This window comes from Mobula birostris, chromosome 1 (assembly GCF_030028105.1).
Source record: "Mobula birostris isolate sMobBir1 chromosome 1, sMobBir1.hap1, whole genome shotgun sequence".
In the NCBI taxonomy this organism is placed as follows: domain Eukaryota; kingdom Metazoa; phylum Chordata; class Chondrichthyes; order Myliobatiformes; family Myliobatidae; genus Mobula; species Mobula birostris.
Window position 1 is genome coordinate 129,582,062 of NC_092370.1, and position 19,170 is coordinate 129,601,231.

General features: G+C 42.7%; 1 protein-coding gene across 4 annotated transcripts in view; it reads right to left on the reverse strand.

The window, feature by feature from the left end:
• Positions 1 to 553: 553 nt before the first annotated feature.
• Positions 554 to 19,170, reverse strand: part of grhl2b (grainyhead-like transcription factor 2b) — a 174,779-nt gene continuing 156,162 nt past the window's right edge. For 3 of the 4 annotated variants that reach the window (XM_072272503.1, XM_072272325.1, XM_072272240.1), the window contains 7 exons: positions 16,140 to 16,227; positions 15,841 to 16,022; positions 13,422 to 13,459; positions 11,147 to 11,235; positions 5,730 to 5,815; positions 4,003 to 4,067; positions 554 to 1,720 (listed from right to left, as the gene is read on the reverse strand). In XM_072272503.1, coding sequence (XP_072128604.1) covers positions 1,606 to 1,720; positions 4,003 to 4,067; positions 5,730 to 5,815; positions 11,147 to 11,235; positions 13,422 to 13,459; positions 15,841 to 16,022; positions 16,140 to 16,227 — 663 coding nt within the window. In that variant the 3' untranslated portion in view covers positions 554 to 1,605. The remainder of the gene's footprint in view (positions 1,721 to 4,002; positions 4,068 to 5,729; positions 5,816 to 11,146; positions 11,236 to 13,421; positions 13,460 to 15,840; positions 16,023 to 16,139; positions 16,228 to 19,170) is intronic. The other variant, XM_072272418.1, reaches the window with a different exon arrangement.

Below are 19,170 nucleotides of genomic sequence, written 5' to 3' on the forward strand. Positions count from 1 at the left end.
TTGTCAATCTTAGTTTGTGTGTAATTTTTCATTGGCTCTATTATATTTCTTTGTTCCACTGAGAATGCCCACAAAAAAAAAGAATCTCAGGGCCTATATACACAGAGATTCTGCAGATGTGGAAATCTAGAGCAACCACACACAAAATGGTGGAGGTACTCAGCAGGTCAGGTAGCATCTATGGAAAGTCGGCATTTCAGGCCAAGACCCTTCTTCAGGGCTAGAAAGGAAATAGGAGACGTCTTTGTTGGATTCTTCTGTGTATTTCCATACCCTGTCAGTTTTTACCAGTCACAATCCATTTATCAATTGTGGGCATGCTGCTATGTGCTGGTGCTGGAATGTGTCGCGACACTTGTGGGCTGCCTCCAGCACACCTTTGGTTGTGTTGGTTGTTAACACAAAATGATGCGTTTCACTGTGTGGTTTACAGCTGGTGCTACCATGCCGCCCACTAACAGCCAGCACCTGAATTCCAGCTTGATGTGGTGTGGAACAGGAGGGCAGGTCAGGCCTGGTACTACATCCTTAAAAAGTACAACAGAAGTCCACTTTCGCTGATGTTTATTTCGCTCTTAAAAAATTGTACAAAAAATAAAATACGACTGTCTTTTTAAAGTCTGAAGAGATCCCAACTCCCATTTCCAAAAATATTACCTTGTATACAGTTTTACTCAATGTGTAAAAACGTTCAAGTTTCTCGAGTCCTTTAAATAGCCTGGATTGCAGTTTATACAGTCACTTTGTAAAATCTCGAGATGCCTTTCTAACTTAATATATAGACAAAAGGAGACAGGTTTTATATTAAAAAATAAAAATACACACTACCACAAAAACCCTCAACCCAAAGAAAGCATAATGGCAGTAAACATGCCTTACGTAAAATTTAATATTGCACATTATAAACATTGTTTTTACAATTATATACGCTATTCTCTATTTCAATTAGTGTCAAATTCTACTAAGGGCGATATTGGTTCCCTTGCTACATAGACAGACACAGATAGTCTGTATAACCTGTTGGAGCATTAGGTCTATCAATCTTAATTGCATATGTATTTGACTAACAAGCAATCAGATGATGTAGAAGCTCTCATAATGAATAAAACACATTGCTTTCCAAATGAAGAAGCGTCTGGAGTGACATTTACTTTCTCATTCACAAGCTTGTTCTCTGAGGTATCGATGAATGCATCCACTACGGAAAAACGTGTGTGTGATTGGAACAGATAATCACAGGACAAAACTGATGGCAAGTGCCATGGAGCTGAAAATAAGGGGTTACCGGGCATGACTGCATCCAATGCCCATACCAATTCAATCGCCTTTAGCTAAAATCTTGTCCATCATCATAGTGTTTATTCTGTAGTTGCTGGAATGATTAATGCAACAGTATCTAAAGATGTAATATTGGAAAATTATGGAGTAAAGAGACGCGGCAGTTCAGCTTCATTGATTCTGTTAACTGTACACAGTTTGTTCACTTTACGAGAGCGAAGCCCTTTTTCGATTGTCATTAACAGTTATTCAGCAGTCAGGCTGATGCCAGCACACTGGCCAAACTCCGATCCAACCCTGTGAAGTACATATCGTTCGAAGTCCTTGTTAAATTTCAGTCAGAGTGATCTTGAAGCTCTCACCCAGACTTTCGATATTGAGAATGAAGGTATCTTCGTTGGAGTAGTGTTCTATGATGTTGTCATCCATGTTTACCAAAATTCTAGTTTAACAAAGGAAAAGGGGTTATCCTTAGAACATTCTTACCTCATGATCAGTTAGAGCCTTCCAGAACAAAACGTAGAAAATACAGCACAGTACAGGGCCTTCAGCCAACGATGTTATGCTGAGCTTTTAAATGACTCTGAGATCAACCTACCCCTTCCCTCCCACATGACCCTCTACTTTATCATCCATGTGCTCATTTAAGAGTTCCTTAAATGCCTCTAGTGTATCTGTCTCTACCACCATCCGTGCCAAGGAGTTCCACACCCCCACCACTCTGTGTACAAAACCTGCCTCCGACAACCCCCGAACTCTTTCCTCCAATTACCTTAAAATTATGCCCATGGTATTTCCCATTTTTTTAAAAGAATATTAGACTTTAGGATATAGAAGTAGAATGAGGTCACTTGACTCATTGAGCATGCCCCACCATTTGATCATAGCTGATTAACTATACCTCTCGACCCCAGTAACCTTTGACACCCCAAGAATCTATCATACTCCATTTCAAATATACCCAAAGACTTGGCCTCCAAGCCGTCTGTGGCAATGAATTTCACATATTCAGCACCCTCTAAGCCAAAGAATTTCCTCCTCATCTCTGCTCTAAAGGGCTGACCTTGTATTCTGAGGCTATGCCTTCTGATCCTAGACTCACTCTATCTAGACCAGGGCTTCCCAACCTTTTGTGTGCCAGGGACCAATACCATTAAACAAGGTGTCCCTGGACGACAGGATGGGAATCCCTGATATAGACCTTTCAATATTTTTGCTGCACCTTCGCCTGAGGGACAGTACACAATTTTGTTGCCACACTCATGTTTTAACTAAATTCCATTGCAATGTTCCTAATATAGGTGTCAACTAATCATGGTTAATACAACATAGAACATTATTGTGCAATACAAACCCCTTGGCCCATGATGTGGTACTGACCTTTCAATCTATTCTAAGATCAATCTAACCCTTCCCTCTAACATACTCCTCCATTTTTCTATCATCCACTTGCCTATACAGCGGCTTCTGCAGCTGTACAGGGCCCTGGTGAGACCACACCTGGAGTACTGTGTGCAGTTTTGGTCTCCAAATTTGAGGAAGGACATTCTTGCTATTGAGGGAGTGCAGCGTAGATTCACAAGGTTAATTCCCGGGATGGCGGGACTGTCACATGTCAAAAGATTGGAGCGACTGGGCTTGTATACTCCGGAATTTAGAAGGCTGAGAGGGGATCTTATTGAAACATATAAGATTATTAAGGGATTGGACATGCTGGAGGCAGGAAGCATGTTCCCGCGGATGGGTGAGTCCAGAACCAGAGGCCACAGTTTAAGAATAAGGGGTAGGCCATCTAGAACGGAGTTGAGGAAAAACTTTTTCACCCAGAGAGTGGTGAATATATGGAATGCTCTGCCCCAGAAGGCTGTGGAGGCCAAGTCTCTGGATGCTTTCAAGAAAGAGATGGATAGAGCTCTTAAAGATAGCGGAATCAAAGGTTATAGGGATAAGGCAGGAAATGGATACTGATTGTGGATGATCAGCCATGATCACAGTGAATGGCGGTGCTGGCTCGAAGGGCCGAATGGCCTACTCTTGCACCTATTGTCTATATAAGGGGTTCTTAAATGCCTCTAATGCATCTGCCTCTACCACCACCGCTGGCAGCTCATTTCACGCACCCACCACTCCTGGGGTAAAAAAACTTACCTCTCACATCTCCCTTATACTTTCCTCTAATCGCCTTAAAATTATGCTCTCTCGTATTAGCCATTTCCTCCCTGAGCAGAAGTCTCTAGCTATCTACTCAATCCATGCTTCACATCATCTTGTACACCTCTATCCAAGTCTCTTCTCATCGTCCTTCTTTCCAAAGAGACAAGCCTTAGCTGAGTCAACCTATCCTCAGCTATCCAGGCAGCATCCTTGTAAATCTCCTCTGCGTCCTCTCTAAAGCTTCCACATCCTTTCTTTAATGAGACAACCAAAACTGAACACAATGTTCCACAATGTTGAACAGGATGAGAGGGCTGGAGATGTTGGCACCAAATTTTTGCAGTTTCTGTCGCAGTAGATCATTCTTTCCCAACACTGTTTTAACACAGACTGACAATGCACACAAGGAACCTTCATCCTGGTTTCCAGTTGAAAAATACCAGTTCCTCAAACCAGTAAATTATTGTGGTGGACCAGCAAGGTGATGAGTTAAGAAAATGCCCGAATCTAAAAAGTTGTAATTCACCAAAAACCTGCAAGATCCCTCCAGTTTGCCAACTTGTTCCTTACCCTTTTTTGCTTTTCTTGTAAATTTTTCCAATTTTTTCTGCTGGAAAGCCATACTTGTCAGATAACTGTTGGCATAAAGAGAGAAAAAAAAGGTAGAATTCGCATTCTTGAAGAAAGCCCAGCAGCGTCTCTACTTTCTGCGAAGGCTGAGAAAAGTCCATCTCCCACCACCCATCCTCACCACATTCTACAGAGGTTGTACTGAGAGCATCCTGAGCAGCTGCATCACTGCCTGGTTCGGAAATTGCACCATCTCAGATTGCAAGACCCTGCAGTGGGTAGTGAGGTCAGATGAGAAGATCATCGGGGTCTCTCTTCTCGCCATTACAGACATTTACACCACACGCTGCATCCGCAAAGCAAACAGCATTATGAAGGACCCCACGCACCCCTCATAGAAACTCTTCTCCCTCCTGCCATCTGGCAAAAGACACTGAAGCATTTGGGCTGTCACGACCAAACTATGTAACAATTTCTTCCCCCAAGTCATCAGACTCTTCAATACCCAGAGCCTGGACTAACACCAACCTACTGCCCTCTACTGTGCCTATTGTCTTGTTTATTATTTATTGTAATGCCTGCACTGTTTTGTGCACTTTATGCAGTCCTGGGTAGGTCTGTAGTCTAGTGTAGTTTTGTGTTGTTTTTACATAGTTCAGTGTAGTTTTTGTATTGTTTCATGTAGCACCACGGTCCTGAAAAACATTGTCTCATTCTTACTGTGTACTGTACCAGCAGTTATGGTCGAAATGACAATAAAAAGTGACTTGACTTGACTTGATCAGTTCTTTGAGTTCATAAGTTAAAGGGCTCCAAGATAGTACTTTCAAAAGAACAAAGAATAGAAATTCCCCTGCACTGATATGCTTCCCTAACTCACATTTATATTTGCGTTTTTGATTTACTGTGGATCTTGATCAGAGTTGAGATTGAGAAATGTCAAGGACTGAATAGAATTAAAATGGAAACTCATGTGCAGTCATTCCATTGGACAATGTTTAACATATAGCCATCTTTCACCTCCATTTACTTGTTCAGACCCTTTGTCAGTTCAGGAGCAGATGGATGGATATGTAGACTGCAGCCTTCTAACAGGAGTTTTATACATACACTGGGGTTAGTTTTAAATATGGGGTGTGGAGGGAAGTGGGTGGTAGGCAGTGGTAATAGAAAGACAGGAAAGAAATGCTTGAACCCCAAGTAGACACTGCAGCCAAATGTTTCCTTGGCAGCCGAGGCTCACTTAGATTGAAAGTTCCTGAACTACTTCCTGCCCAACATCCAAGAAGGGTCACACCAGGAAGGCGTGAGGAGGGGCTATGGCTGGCGATAGTTGGAAACAAGCACGTGAGTGTGATTCAGGAACAAGTATGAGTTTTCAGAGTCCAGCTAATTGGTGACTACAGTGCCACCTTGTGTCTTTTTCTCCTCACTTTATGAGTGGTTAATTTTAGTATTGTTCACAGCCTTTGTCACTGAAACACTGCTCAAATGAAAGCATATAGTCAGGTGGACATGGAGTGACCTCAGACCAGTAAAGTCTGATTATAATCCCTCCCACCACTGGAGGGAGTCACATAAATGTTTTCTTTCATGTTGATTCTCCTAGTGAGGATGGTGTAATTCATGCTGGCAGAAGACTACTTGTTGCTTGGCTTACCACCCTGTGCTTAGAACTTGAGTACCTCTCAAGCTTCAAGATTACAATAAAGTATCGTCACACTCACTGCATCCATCAGCCCTTTGATGGTTGGAGACTTCAACATTAATGCATCAAACACTTCATCAGACTCCTTCCGTACGTACAGCAGGACTAGAGGAACAAACGTTTCAACAATGAGAATATATTTATAGATTTACCGCAATGTCACAGTGGAAAAAAAAACACACATCACACAACCGCTGCTGGGTTTTGATTCCATCACTGTTTTGATTAATAACAGTGGTAATGTTATGATATCATGCTCCCACAGGGGAGGCCAGCTAGGTAAGGCACCTACCTATCAACAGTTCCCAGGCGTGTACTCATCACTTAATGCTGAAGCAAAAACTGGTTTAAACAGCTGCTGTAACTACAAATCTATTCTGCTGGCAAATAAAACAAAGCTCCCAAATTTGTAAAATATTATTTCAATGACAGCTTAATTTCAATTTAGTCAGGACCTGTCAAACCACTAGAGGGAACAAAGCACGGCATTTCAAAACAAAATTAATATGAGCTTAGTTACTTTATGAACTCAGGAAATCCTGCAGATGCGGGAATCCAGGATAACATATACAAGCTTGTTTATAATCAACTTTCCAAATGAAAATGATCTTCCTATTCAAGGTTTTTTAATTGTTTCCTAAAGAAGACAGTGTTCTTTCAGTTTGATTAATTCTCACTGGCGTATTGGAGCCCAAGTTTCATGATTAAACATTTTGAATTTAGTATCAAGTTTAAAAAAGACAAGAGACTGCAAGCACACCCACCAATTATTTACAGCTTGGAATGAAGCTTAATTCTCAAAATTGTCTTCATAAGATATAATTCTAAAAGGATCCTGCATCAATAATTAGCTGCTATTATCTCAATGGTCTTTTGAGCATGGTATGTGAGATAGGTGATTTGAAGATTTAAAAACATTATTCAGAGATTCAGCACAGTAACCCCCCCCCCACCCGGGCCAAACAGGCCCACACCACCCAAATACACCCATCGGACTAGTTAGTCTACTAACAGGTACGTCATTGGAATGTGGGGGGAAGCTGGAGCAATGCAGAGGAAACCCATGCAGTCACGGGGAGAATGCAGTCACTCCTCACAGGCAGATCCAGAACTGAACCCGGGTCGCTGGTGCTGTAGTAGCATTACGCTAGCTGCAATGCCACTGTCCAAGATATGCCATACATCTGCAGCAATTGGTACCGAACCAAACTGGTAAAAGTCATTTACCACCAATTCTCATGTTGCAACATTGGAGCTCAGAACCAAAATCAGAAAAGTGCTCCATGCTGACTGGCAGACTTATCCAAAAGGCACAAATTCTGTGTATTATATTTCAATGAAAATCCCTCTGGCCATCTCCTTACAATAAAGAGTTTCTGAACAGCTTCATTAATGGGATGTTACAGACTACATCAACTCACTGATGAAGGGGAGATTCTCCCTTTCCAAATAAAGGTGGGGGAAGCACAGTAGTGTAGCGCAGCATAAAGTTTTTCAATGCCAGCGGCCCAGGTTCAATTCCTGCCACTATCTGTCAGGATTCTGTACAATTTCCCCGCATGCGTTTCCTCCTGGGGCTCTGGTTTCCTCCCACAGCCCAAATATGTGCAGGTTACTGGGTTAATTGGTCACATAGGTGTTATTGGACAACATGTAACCATGTTGTATCTCTAACTAAAATGAAAACATTGAAGTGAATTCAAACTCCAAGCATGTGTCATTATAGAACTGATTTTTTCCCCTCATATCTTTCTGAATAGTTATGTTACTTCCCCTCCAAAGTGTTAAGTTTCCAAAATAATAAAAAATTATCCCTACTACTCTTCATAATACTTTGTAAAAGCCTGAATAGAAAACGGATGCATTTACTAAAACAAATTACCGTTTGATAACTGCATTGTTGAGTAAGTGTTTGAAATTACTCATTTTATGAACACATCTGTGGTCTCTCTCTTTTAATAGCGTAAATACACCACTTAATCGAGTTTTGACAAATTTGAGTAGAGATCATTCTGGAAGACAGCTCAATCATCAGCTGAAAATGAACAGAATCTGTATTTGGTATGGCAGAATTTACCAGCGAGTTCAAACTCTGAGAGACCCACCCAAAATTGAGCCAATACTCAGGTTATTGAAGGAGGCAACAGAAGAGATTCCTGTAGCCTTGACCAGTATCTTCACGTCCCCTCTAGGCACAGGCAAGGTCCCGGAGGATGAGTGAGTTGTACCTCTATTTAAAGAGGGAACAAGGGAAACTTCTGGGAATTATAGACCAGTGAGTCTAGGGAAATTGCTGGAGAAAATTCTTAGGGGTAGGATATGTGAACATTTGGAAACCCATGGCCTAATTAAAGAGAGGCAGCATAGCTTTGTATGGGGCAGGTCGTGCCTTACCAACTTGATTGAGTTTTTTTTGATAAGGTGACGAGAGAGATTGATGAGGGCCGGGCAGTGGATGTTGTCTACATGGATTTTAGGAAGGTGATTGACAAAGTCCCTCATGGGAGGTTAATCCAGAAGATTAAGATGCATGGGGTTTGCAGCTAATTGGCCGTTTGGATTTGGAACTGGCTTGCGCATAGAAGACAGAGGGTAACACAGACAAAATGCTGGGGAGCTCAGCAGTCCAGGCAGCACCTATGGGAAAGAGTAAACGTTGATGTTTTGGGCCGAGATCCTTCATCAGGACCATTTGGGTGGCCTCCGACCTGATGACATGAACATTCTTGAACTTCCAGTAATGCCCCTCCCCTTCACCATTCCCCATTTCAGTTTTCCTCTCTCACCTTATCTTCTTACCTGACCAACACTTCCCTCTGGTGCTCCTCCCCCTTCCCTTTCTTCCATGGTCTTCTGTCCTCTCCTAACAGATTCCCCTTCTCCAGCCCTTTATCTTTCACCAGTCGACTTCCCAGCTCTTTACTGCACCCCTCCTCCTCTCGGTTTCACCTATCACCTACTACAACTACTACTATGTTGAGTCAGGCCTAGGGAGCCGGCGTCGGGCACAATGACGGACTCTCCACTTCTCCCTCTCCCTCATCAGTGTGTTCAGTTCATCTACATTAACCATGCCGCTGTCTTCTAGGAGCATGTTGACCGTAGTCTTGGGAGGGTTCATCCTCCTTTGCTTGGGCTCCCATATGATGACTAGGCTGGCAGGTAGCTCGGGGTGGCGTAGACAGTGCCATGCTGGTTGCAGTCTTCACGCCTCAATTTTAGTGGAGAGCATCGGTAGGTTGTTATAGAGCTCAACGTTCGTCATGTGCTGTTGCCAACTCATGTCAAGAGCCATCCGGAGCATTCGTGTATAGCAACCATCTAGAGACTTTCTGACCAGATGGAGGAAGCACAGCAGCTACTGACAAAAGTGGAAATTGAGTGCAATAAAGTTGGACTTCACCTAAACGCTAAAAAGACAGAGTACATGGCATTTAACTGCGACGATGGCACTCTCAAGACTGTAAAGAATGATACCATTAAGAAAGTCTTTGACTACATGTACCTCGGGTCAAGAATGATGAGTTCGGAGAAGGACATAAAGATACAGAAGGCGCTGGCGTGGAGGGCTATGAACGACATGAAGGGAATCTGGAAGTCGAACCTGACCAGAGGGCTTAAAAAGAGGATTTTCATAGCAGTCATAGAGTCCATTCTCACGTACGGATGTGAGACGTGGACACTCACCAAGACTATGCGACAGTCTCTAGATGGTTGTTGGTTGATTATACCTATCACCTACTGCCTTGAATTTCTTCCTCCCCTTCCTCCACTTTCTTACTCTGACTCCTCATCATTTTTCTCCAGTCCTGATGATGGGTCTCAGTACGAAACGTCAGCTGCTTACTCTTTTCCATAGATGCTGACTGGCCTGCTGAGCTCCTCTAGCAGTTTGTGTGTGTTTCTTGGATTTCCAGCATCTGCAGATTTTCTTTTGTTTGTGAAGACAGAGAGTAATGGTTGAAGGGGCTTATTTGAGCTGGAGGTCTGTAATTAGTGGTGTTGCAAAAGGACCTGTGCTGGGACCTCTGCTGTTTGTGATGTCTATGAATGACCTGGATGAAAATATAGATGGGTGGGTTAGTGAGTTTGTGAATGATACCACGATTGATGTAGTTGTGGATAGTGTGGCAGACTGGCAAAGAATACAGCGCGATATAGATCAATTGCAGATATGGGCAGAGAAATGGCAGATGGAGTTTAACCCAGATAAATGTGAGGTGTAGCACTTTGGTAGGGCAAATGCAAGGAGACAGTGCACTGTTAAGGGCAAGATCCTTAACAATGTTGCTGAGTAGAGAGATCTTTAGGTCCCAGTTCATAGCTCTTTGATAGTGACTAAACAGGTCGATAAGGTGGTTAAGAAGCTTATGGAATGCTTGCTTTTATGAGTCGAGGCATTGAGTTCAAAAGTCAAGAGGTTCTGTTGCAACTTTATAAAACTCTGGTTAGGCCACATCTGGAGTATTGGGTACAGTTCTGGTCGCCCCACTATAGGAAGGATGTTGAGGCTTTGAAGAGCATGCAGAAGAGATTTACCAGGATGCTGCCTGGTTTAGAGAGCATGTAGCATGCACTATCATGAGAGGCTGGATAAACTTGGGTTTGTTTTCTCTGTAGTGGCAGAGGCTAAGGGGAGATCTGATAGAGGTTTATAAGATTATGACAGGCATAGATCGAGTAGACAGAGAATATCTGTTTCCCAGGGTTGAAATATCTAATATCTGAGGGTATGCATTGAAGGTGAGAGGGGGTAGGTTCAAAGAGGATATGAGGAGTAAGTTTTTTCACTCAGAGAGTGGTGGATGCCTGGTATGGTGTAGAGGCAAATACATTAGTGGCTTTTAAAAGATGTTTGGTGGATGGTCATCTGAGGAGGGATTAGTGTTTGGGGGTTTTTGATTTGCTTTTTAGCTGGTTTGGCACAACACTGTGAACGGAAGGGCCTGTTCCTGTGCTGTATTCTTCCATGTTCCAAGGCCTTTGCCAACTGGTGATGTCAGCTGGGTTACTGGTATTCAAAGGTTGCTGTGAATGATGGGAAAACCCCACAAAAGTTCAATAAAAAGTTTCTGTTTCTCAAGTAGTCATGAATAAAACTCAGTATAAGTTAGTCTGAATTCAATTGATGTAGATTGTCTCTGTAGAAGGATCCATTGCATTTTACCAACTTAATTCCAGGTACAGTTCAGAAACACATTCAGGCTTATTATCACTGATACATGTCATTAAATTTGATGTTTTGCAGCAGCAGTACTGTGTAATATGTAAAATATACTATAAATAAATATATATAAATATTCAGTTCAGGGTGCCACAAGATTGTATTTTTCTTACAGAGACATCTCTGCCAATGACAGAAGGAGCATCTAACACAAGATCCACACAACACTGGTTAAATATCAAAGAGGATACTGCAGGAGATTACGAAATTACCTTTTTTATGCACTTCCTCTTTAATCTGTTTGGTGGCTGTTGGGGGGTATTCATCTTCTAGTGATCGGAGCATCCTTTTCACAAGGACACTGTGCAGAAGAAACTTAGTTAGAATCTCAAGCCAAAAAGGGAACATTTATTTCTATTTATAAGACCATAAGATATAGGAGCAGAATTAGGCCATTTGGCCGATCAAGTCTGCATTACAGATCATCGTGTCTTGCACAGAACGGCTGCTTCATTATAAGGAGGATATGGGAACCTTAGAGAGGGCGCAGAGGATTCTGCCTGAATTAGAGAGCATGTCTTATGAAGATAGGTTGAGTGAGCTAGGGCCTTTTTCTTTAGAGCAAAGGAGGATGCTGCATGGAGATACGTCTCTACCACAGGAGCTCCTTGCCTCCGCTAGCCTGCAGGTCACCCATGGGCAAGGTGTAGCACCTGCTTAGCCCTCCTCGATCAGGGTCACGTGAAACCATGGGAACATGTGGTAGATGGTCATTTGAGCAGCTGGTGCATTATTACAAGTCCTAGTTAAGTGACCACTTATGTCAGGCAGATAATCTCTGAAGAGTGTTGATAATGGCTGGGTTCACCCGTCTTGTAAAGATACTGTCCAGAAGATGACAATGCCAAACCAGTTCTGTAGAAAAAATTTGCCAAGGACAACCATGGTCTCAGACCATGATTGCCCACACCATACAACACAGCACATAACGATGATGACGGAGGAGCATGAGAGGTGTGATAGAAATGGCCAAGATAATAACATATTGAGGGGATAAGCCAGACAGTTTTTCCCAGTGTGGAAATAGCTAAGAAAAGGGGGCATAATTTTAAGGTTATTGGAGGAAAGTATAATGGGGATATCAGAGCAATCAATGTTCCTACTAAGGTGTGTACGTGTACTACAAGTGCACAAAGGAGTTTAAACTGTGCACAAAAGGTTGTCACCCTCTAACTTGCTGATTTGTTAAGTATATTTCATGATCATACACAATCATGTTTCCTTTTTCAGTTTCTGTTGTGGACGGTGTTGACAACACGGAGTTTGAGATGGTTTGTCTGCAGATTTTAGAACCGGCTTATTTATACTGTTTTTATTGAAGAAATTATTGATTCACTGTGTCGAATTCCAAAGAAGCAAAGGGCATGAAGTGCAAAAGAACTGCTAGTTCATTTAAAACGGAATGACTTCATAAAGCGACAGACACTCCTTCATCAAAAGCTCATGAAGTCAGGAATGTGCAGCTACGAGAAATATTCATGTACAATACAGAAACTGGTGTTACCTGCGTGTATTGTCACCATGCAAAAGTTGCTGGAGAATTTGTAAGTGGGAAGAAGTGGAGTGATATTTGGAAAGTTACTTTTTTAAAGTGTCATTTAGCAAGCAAATCGCATATGGATGGTGTGAAAAAGCTCCAGCAAGAAAATCCTTCATTAACCGCTACAGGCCTGTTTTGTAAGAGTGCAGATGAACAAGAGCAAAAACGATTAAACCCAGAGGACATCAAAGTTCTCATTGACTGTGTTTTGCTAGCTGCTAAAATTAATACCTCTCTATATAAAATTCAGTGCGCACATGTTGTTGTCCCTGGGCAAAAAATTTCACAACACAAGATTTTTGCACATACTGGGTGTTACAAATTAGAGGGAATATTGTATCAGAGGCAAGCATTTTTTTTACACAGAGAGGTGGATGCATGGAACACACTGTGAGGAAGAGGTAGATACATTAGGAATATTTAAGAAACTCTTAGAAAGGCATGTGGATGATAGAAAAATGGAAGGATATGTAGTAAGAAAGGGTTAGATAGATCTTAGATCTTAGGTTATAAGGTCTACTTGATGGCCTTAAGGTTTATTTAAGGATCCAGACAGCATCCTGGCTAATCTCCTGAGCACCTTCTCTAAGGCTTCCACATCATTCCTATAATGAAGTGACCAGAACTGAACATAATATTCCATATTGTCTAGCCAGGGTTTATAGAGCTGCATCTCAAAGACCCACTTAGTGGGTCTTGAACTCAATACCCTGACTAATGAAGGCCAAAACACCAAATGAGTTCTTAACAACCCTATCAACTTAGTTTGAGAGATCTGTGGATGCAGATATCTGTTCCTACATACTGCTAAGATAGTTATGGCCCTTGAACCCTGAAGATGCAACACTGAGCCCCCTTGCAATAATCCAGCCAAGAATATACTGTTCAGCACTATCACCCTCCTCCCAGACCAAAAACAAAAATTAAAAAAAAAACAGAATTCTTACCCTTCCCTCTCCATGTCGTCTGTGCTGACACTATACATCTATAAAACCAAATGGCAGGTTGTCAGATATTGATCACAATCAATTAAGAGGAACATTCGTACATTTTAGTCCAAAATATACACATTTGTGGCTTTTGCATTTTAAATCATGGAGATGAATTAAAGATTATCTTTATTTATCACATGCAAGGTTAGCTTTCTAACATCAAATCATTGAAATGTACAGCGAAATGCATCATTTGCGTCAAATCAAATCAGCGAGGACTGTGCTGGGCAGCCTGCAAGTGCACCAACATAGCATGCCCACAATTCATGAACCCTAACCATACGTCTTTGAAAAATGGGAGGAACTCGGAGCACCCAGAAGAAACTCACGCAGTCACTGGGAGAATGTACAAGCTCTTTACAGACAGCAGGAGGATTTGAACCCCAATCTTACAGCTGGTGTTGTAAAGTGTTGGGTTAAACGCCACGCTACTGTGCCATATGTACCACTGACAACAGCTCAGATAGGGAAAGGTACACGAAGACCCAAAAAATGCAAACCATTTTTGAAACCTTGGCATTCATTATTTCTAATTCTGTCTTTGTCTGTGATTATGATCTATTTGAGGGGATCATTTCTGCAAACTGTTCTCTCACCTGGAAGAACACACACAGAATGCTGAAGGATCTCTGCAGGTCACGTAGCATCTATAGAGGGGTATGAACAGTTGATGTTTCAGCCAAGACCCTTCAACCTGATTCATGGGTCTTGATGATGGGTCTCGGCCCGAAATCTTGGTAGTTTATTCTCCTGCTTTGACGCTGCCTCAGCTGCTGGGCGCCTCCAGTACTGTGTGTGTGTGTCCTCCAGATTTCCAGTACCTGCAGAACCCTTTGAGTATTATACTGACCAGTTTCTGAGAGAACTGATCATAGAGCATTACGGCACATAAACCGGCCCCTCATCCCATCTAGTTCATGCTGAACACTTAAACAGCTTTGATACCCTGGCACAGTAGGCAGAGCTGATGTCTCACAGCTTTATGAACAGGTTTAATCCTGACCTCAGGTGTCTGTGTGGAGGTTGCACGTCCTTCCCATGAATACTTGAGTTTCCCTGAGATGCAACGTCTTCCTCCCACATCCCAAGTTGGGAGGTTAATTAGCAACTAGGGTGGGCAAGTGGCAAAGCAATTGATAGGCATGTCGTAAGAGAGAAGCTGCTCGGCTGCAAGGAAATAAGCTTTCTCTAACTTCCAGTAATTCTCTTCCTTCCCCTTCTCTCCTTTTCCATTCCCCATCCTGGCTTCCCTCTTACCTCTTCTCCTCACCTGCCTATCACCTCCCTCTGATGCCCCTCATCTTTCCCTCTCCCATGGTTCACTCTTCTCTCCTATCAGTTCCCTGCTTCAGCAGTTCACCTCATCCACCCATCACCTTCTTATTCTGGCTTCTTCCCCATTCCTTTCCAGTCCTGGTGAAGGGTCCCAGCCTGAAGTGTTGACTGCTTATTCCCCTTCATTGATGCTGCCTGACCTGCTGAGTTCTTTCAGCATTTTATGTGCGTTGCTCTGAATTTCCAGCATTTGCAGAATCTCCCGTGTTAAAGAAATAAGAGGTATTCCTTACCTCTTTTTAAGGAAATATAAATATATAAATAAGAGACATGACTTACAAGCTAGGAGATTGCAAGAGCTGAATGAGAAGCTGGTATGAACTCAATGGGCTGAATTGACTCCTTCCCCACTACTGAACCACTAACGTTTTCACACTCCCCTCTGGGGGTGCTGCCACTTTCTCATACACTTAACGAGAACTCTCACAGTTATTCTATTATTGTCACTTGAGCATTTCTTTTTGCACCATTTCAGACTGCACAAAATCTTTGCACCATTTTGCAGTTTTGTGCTCATCCCTGTATTTAAACTTACTTTGACCTCGATTTAGCACGTGCACTGTTTACTCTGAGAGCTTCATGTAAATAATTCTTTGCACCCTGATGTATCTGATAATAAACTAATCTATTCATTGTCATGGCACAGTAGCATAGCTGTTAGTGCAATCGATTTACAGCGCCAAAGATCACTAATGGGGATTCTATTCCCGCAGTTGTACGTAAGGAGTTTCACCCCTGACCGGCAGCTGCTTCCTCTGGGTGCTCCGCTTTCCTTCCACATTCTAATGAGTTAGTGAGACTTGGGCAACTATATCGGTACCAGAAGTGTGGCTGCACCCTAGACAGTGCCGGTCGTTAAGGCACCACGACACGTTTCACTGCTTTGATGTGCATGTGACAAACAAAGCTGATCTTTAATCTTTGTGAATCTGTCCTACATTACAAGCCGGTCATCTACACCCCAAACAGACAAGGGAAAGCCAAGTGGTAATGGAAACATACAAAGCCAAGGTGTAAATATTAATGTTGCTCAACTGACTGAAGGGCTCTTGCTGGGACGTGGCAGGAGCAGCGTTTGTACCTGTCCGCTCCTCTGGAGGTTCCCAAAGTGGATATCTGGAATAAAGAGGACTGGCTGAGCATCCAGGTCGGTCACCGTTTTGAAGGAAGTCGCGTCACTTCGCTTCTGCATGGCTGCAGTGTTCAGTTTGGCTTCTGAACCTGAAAACCAGGGAAGGTATGCATTACCTAATATCTGACAGTAAGACCACGCAGGAGGAAATACTTCCCTTTCAAATCAATACTTAATATAATTGTGAGTTTACTGAAACTGCTTACTGGGATTTACTTGAGTTGAGGCCCCTGAACCTTTTCCTTTCTTTCGGTTCTGTTTCCGTTCTTCATCCCGGATTTTCCTCTCAGCTCCCTTCGGATAAGAACAGGAATAAAAATAAAAATAATATTCTAGGTTACAGCAGTCGTACTATCAGATTTGCAAGTGAAATCTACATGGAAATCAAGAGGCTAGTAAAACCAATGAAAGTTCATGTAGTTCTGTCAATAACTGGTCACCTGAAATACGAGAATGCAGGGAAAACAGAAAGTGTAAAAGGGATTAAGGGACACGTATACCTCCTCACTGTTGAGCACACCTACAAAGAGCGCTGCCACAGGAAAGCAGCATCCATTATCGAGGACCCCCACCACCCAGACTCTCTTCTTACTGCCGTCATTGGGCAGGAGGTACAGGTCCTTAGGTGCCACACTACCAAGTTCAGGGACAGTTATTACCCCTCAATCATCAGGCTCCTGAACCAGTGTGGATAACTTCACTCACCTCAACCTACAGACTCACTTTCAAGGGTTCTACAACTCGCATTCTCAATGCTATTTACTTATTTATTTTTATTTGCTCAGTCTGTTTTCTTTTACACATTGGTTCTTTGTCAGCCTTTGTGTGTAGTTTTTCATAAATTTTGTTGCATTTCTATGTTTTCCTGTAAATACCTACAACAAAATAAAATCTCAAGGCTGTGTACTTCGATAATAAATCTATTTTGCACTTTGAACTGCGGTGTGGTGGTGTGACAGTGGATAAATCAACCCAAGGGCATTTACTACAACTCCTACAATGAAAAGTTGTCAATGGATTTGATCACCTGTGGAATAGAAACAGTAAAGGAAAACCATAAGAATTGCCATTCTAGCTTTCCTTCAATAACCTCTGCCAGGAATAGAATGTGTTGTGCAGCCTGAGACCCCGGAGGTTATGGGAATGAGAACGAAAATCAAAATCAGGAATCAGGTTTATCATCACTGACAGATGTCATGAAACTTCTTGCAATGTGGCAAAATTACAGTGTAAGACATAAATAGTAAAATAATTAAATTAGTACAAAAAGAGAGCAAAAATAGTGAGGTAGTCTTTGTTGACCATTCGGAAATATAATGGCAGAGGGGAAGAAGCTGTTCCTGTAACAATGAATGGATGTCTTCACGTCCCTGTACCTCCTCTCTGAAGGCAGTAATGAGGAGCGGACACATCATGGGTGGTGGTGATCCTTGATGATGGATGCTGCCTTCTTGAGGCATCGCCCTTTAAAGATGCCTCAATGCTGAAGACGCTGGCGGCATGGTAGAGCTGATAGCCTACAAAGCTCTGCAGCATTGTCTGATCCTGTGCAGTGGCCCCTCCATACCAGAGGATGATGCAACCACTCAGAATGCCCTCCACTATACACCAGTACAGATTTGCTAAAGTCTTTCGTGACATACCAAATCTCCTAATGAAACATGGGGTTGCTGTAATTTTGTTGGTAGCGTTGTATGGTGGAGGAGGGTCAGTAGAGGATCTCTGCTTTGGATATATAAGAAGAAAGCAGGGATGTATATTTCAGCGAACAACTCAGTGATGACCTAGATCTTGGCTTCCAAGTGCACTGTACATATGAGCAGACATTGTCTACATACAGGAGGCTGATAACTTTTGGGGTGATTTTGTACCTGGAGTGGAGCTGAAATACTGTCAGCAGCATTTTATTAGGCACACCTGTATACCTGCTTGTTAATGCAAATATCTAATCAGCCAATTACGTGGCAGCAGCTCAATGCATAAAAGCATGCAGACATGGTCAAGAGGTTCAGCTGTTTTTCAGATCAAACTTCAGAAAGGGGAAGAAATGTGACCTAAGTGACTAGGATGACGGCATGATTGTTGGTGCAAGGTGGGGTGGTTTGAGGATCTCAAAAACTGGGATTTTCATGTACAACATTCAGAGTTTAACAGAGAATGGTGTGAAAAGCAAAAAAAGCATCCAGTAAACGGCAGTTCCATTGGTGAAAATGTCTTTTTAATGAGAGAGTTCAAAGGAAAATGGCCAGATTGGTTCAAGCTGACAGGAAGGTGACAATAACTCAAATAACCATGTGTAACAACAGTGGCGTGCAGAAGAGCATCTCCGAACGCACAACACTTTGAATCTTGAAGTGGATGGGCTACGGCCACAGAAGATCACAATTATACAGGCAGTGGTCACTTAATTAGGTACAGGAGGTACAGTTCTGTGCAAAAGTATTAGGCACATATATGTAGCTTTGGTGCCTAAGACGCATACGCAGTACTGTATTTGTCAATGTGGATCGAACAGTGAGTTTGTAAATCTGGCGATGTTGGGAATGGAGAGGGTGGAGTGCCTCAGGAGGTGTGTGGGACAGGTGGCAGAGAGAGAATGCCAGGGCTTGGGGGTGGCATGGGTGTTGACTCATTCAGCCCTGAAACAGCAGGCAAGGTCATTTGATTCCAATCAATTGGTTTATCGATCATTACAGAAGGTCTCTCTGGTGCTTCCCTCTCCCTTCCCTTTTCCCAACCACGATTCCACTCTCCCTGCCCCCTTCCCACTTTCAACTAACAACAGAGGCAGATATCAGAATCAGGTTTATCATCACTCACATATAGAGTCATAGAGAAGAACAGCACAGAAACAGGCCCTTTGGCCCACTTAGTCCATGCTGACACCATTTAAACTTCCTAATCCCATCGACCTGCACTGGGACCATAGCCCTCCATATCCCTAACAGACATGTGCACATCAAAACTTCTCTCGAAGGTTGAAATTGAGCTTGCATGAACCACTTGCACTGGCAGCTAGTTCCACACTCACAACCCTCTGAGTGAAGAAGTTTCCCTTCATGTTCCTCTTAAATTTCTCACCCCGAACCCATGACACCTGGTTGTAGTCCCACAGTGGAAAAAGCCTTCTTGCACTGACCCTGTCTATACCCCTCGTAATTGTGTATACCTCAATCAAATCTCCCCTCAATCTTCTACATTCTAAGGAACACAGTCCTAACTTATTCAATCTTTCCT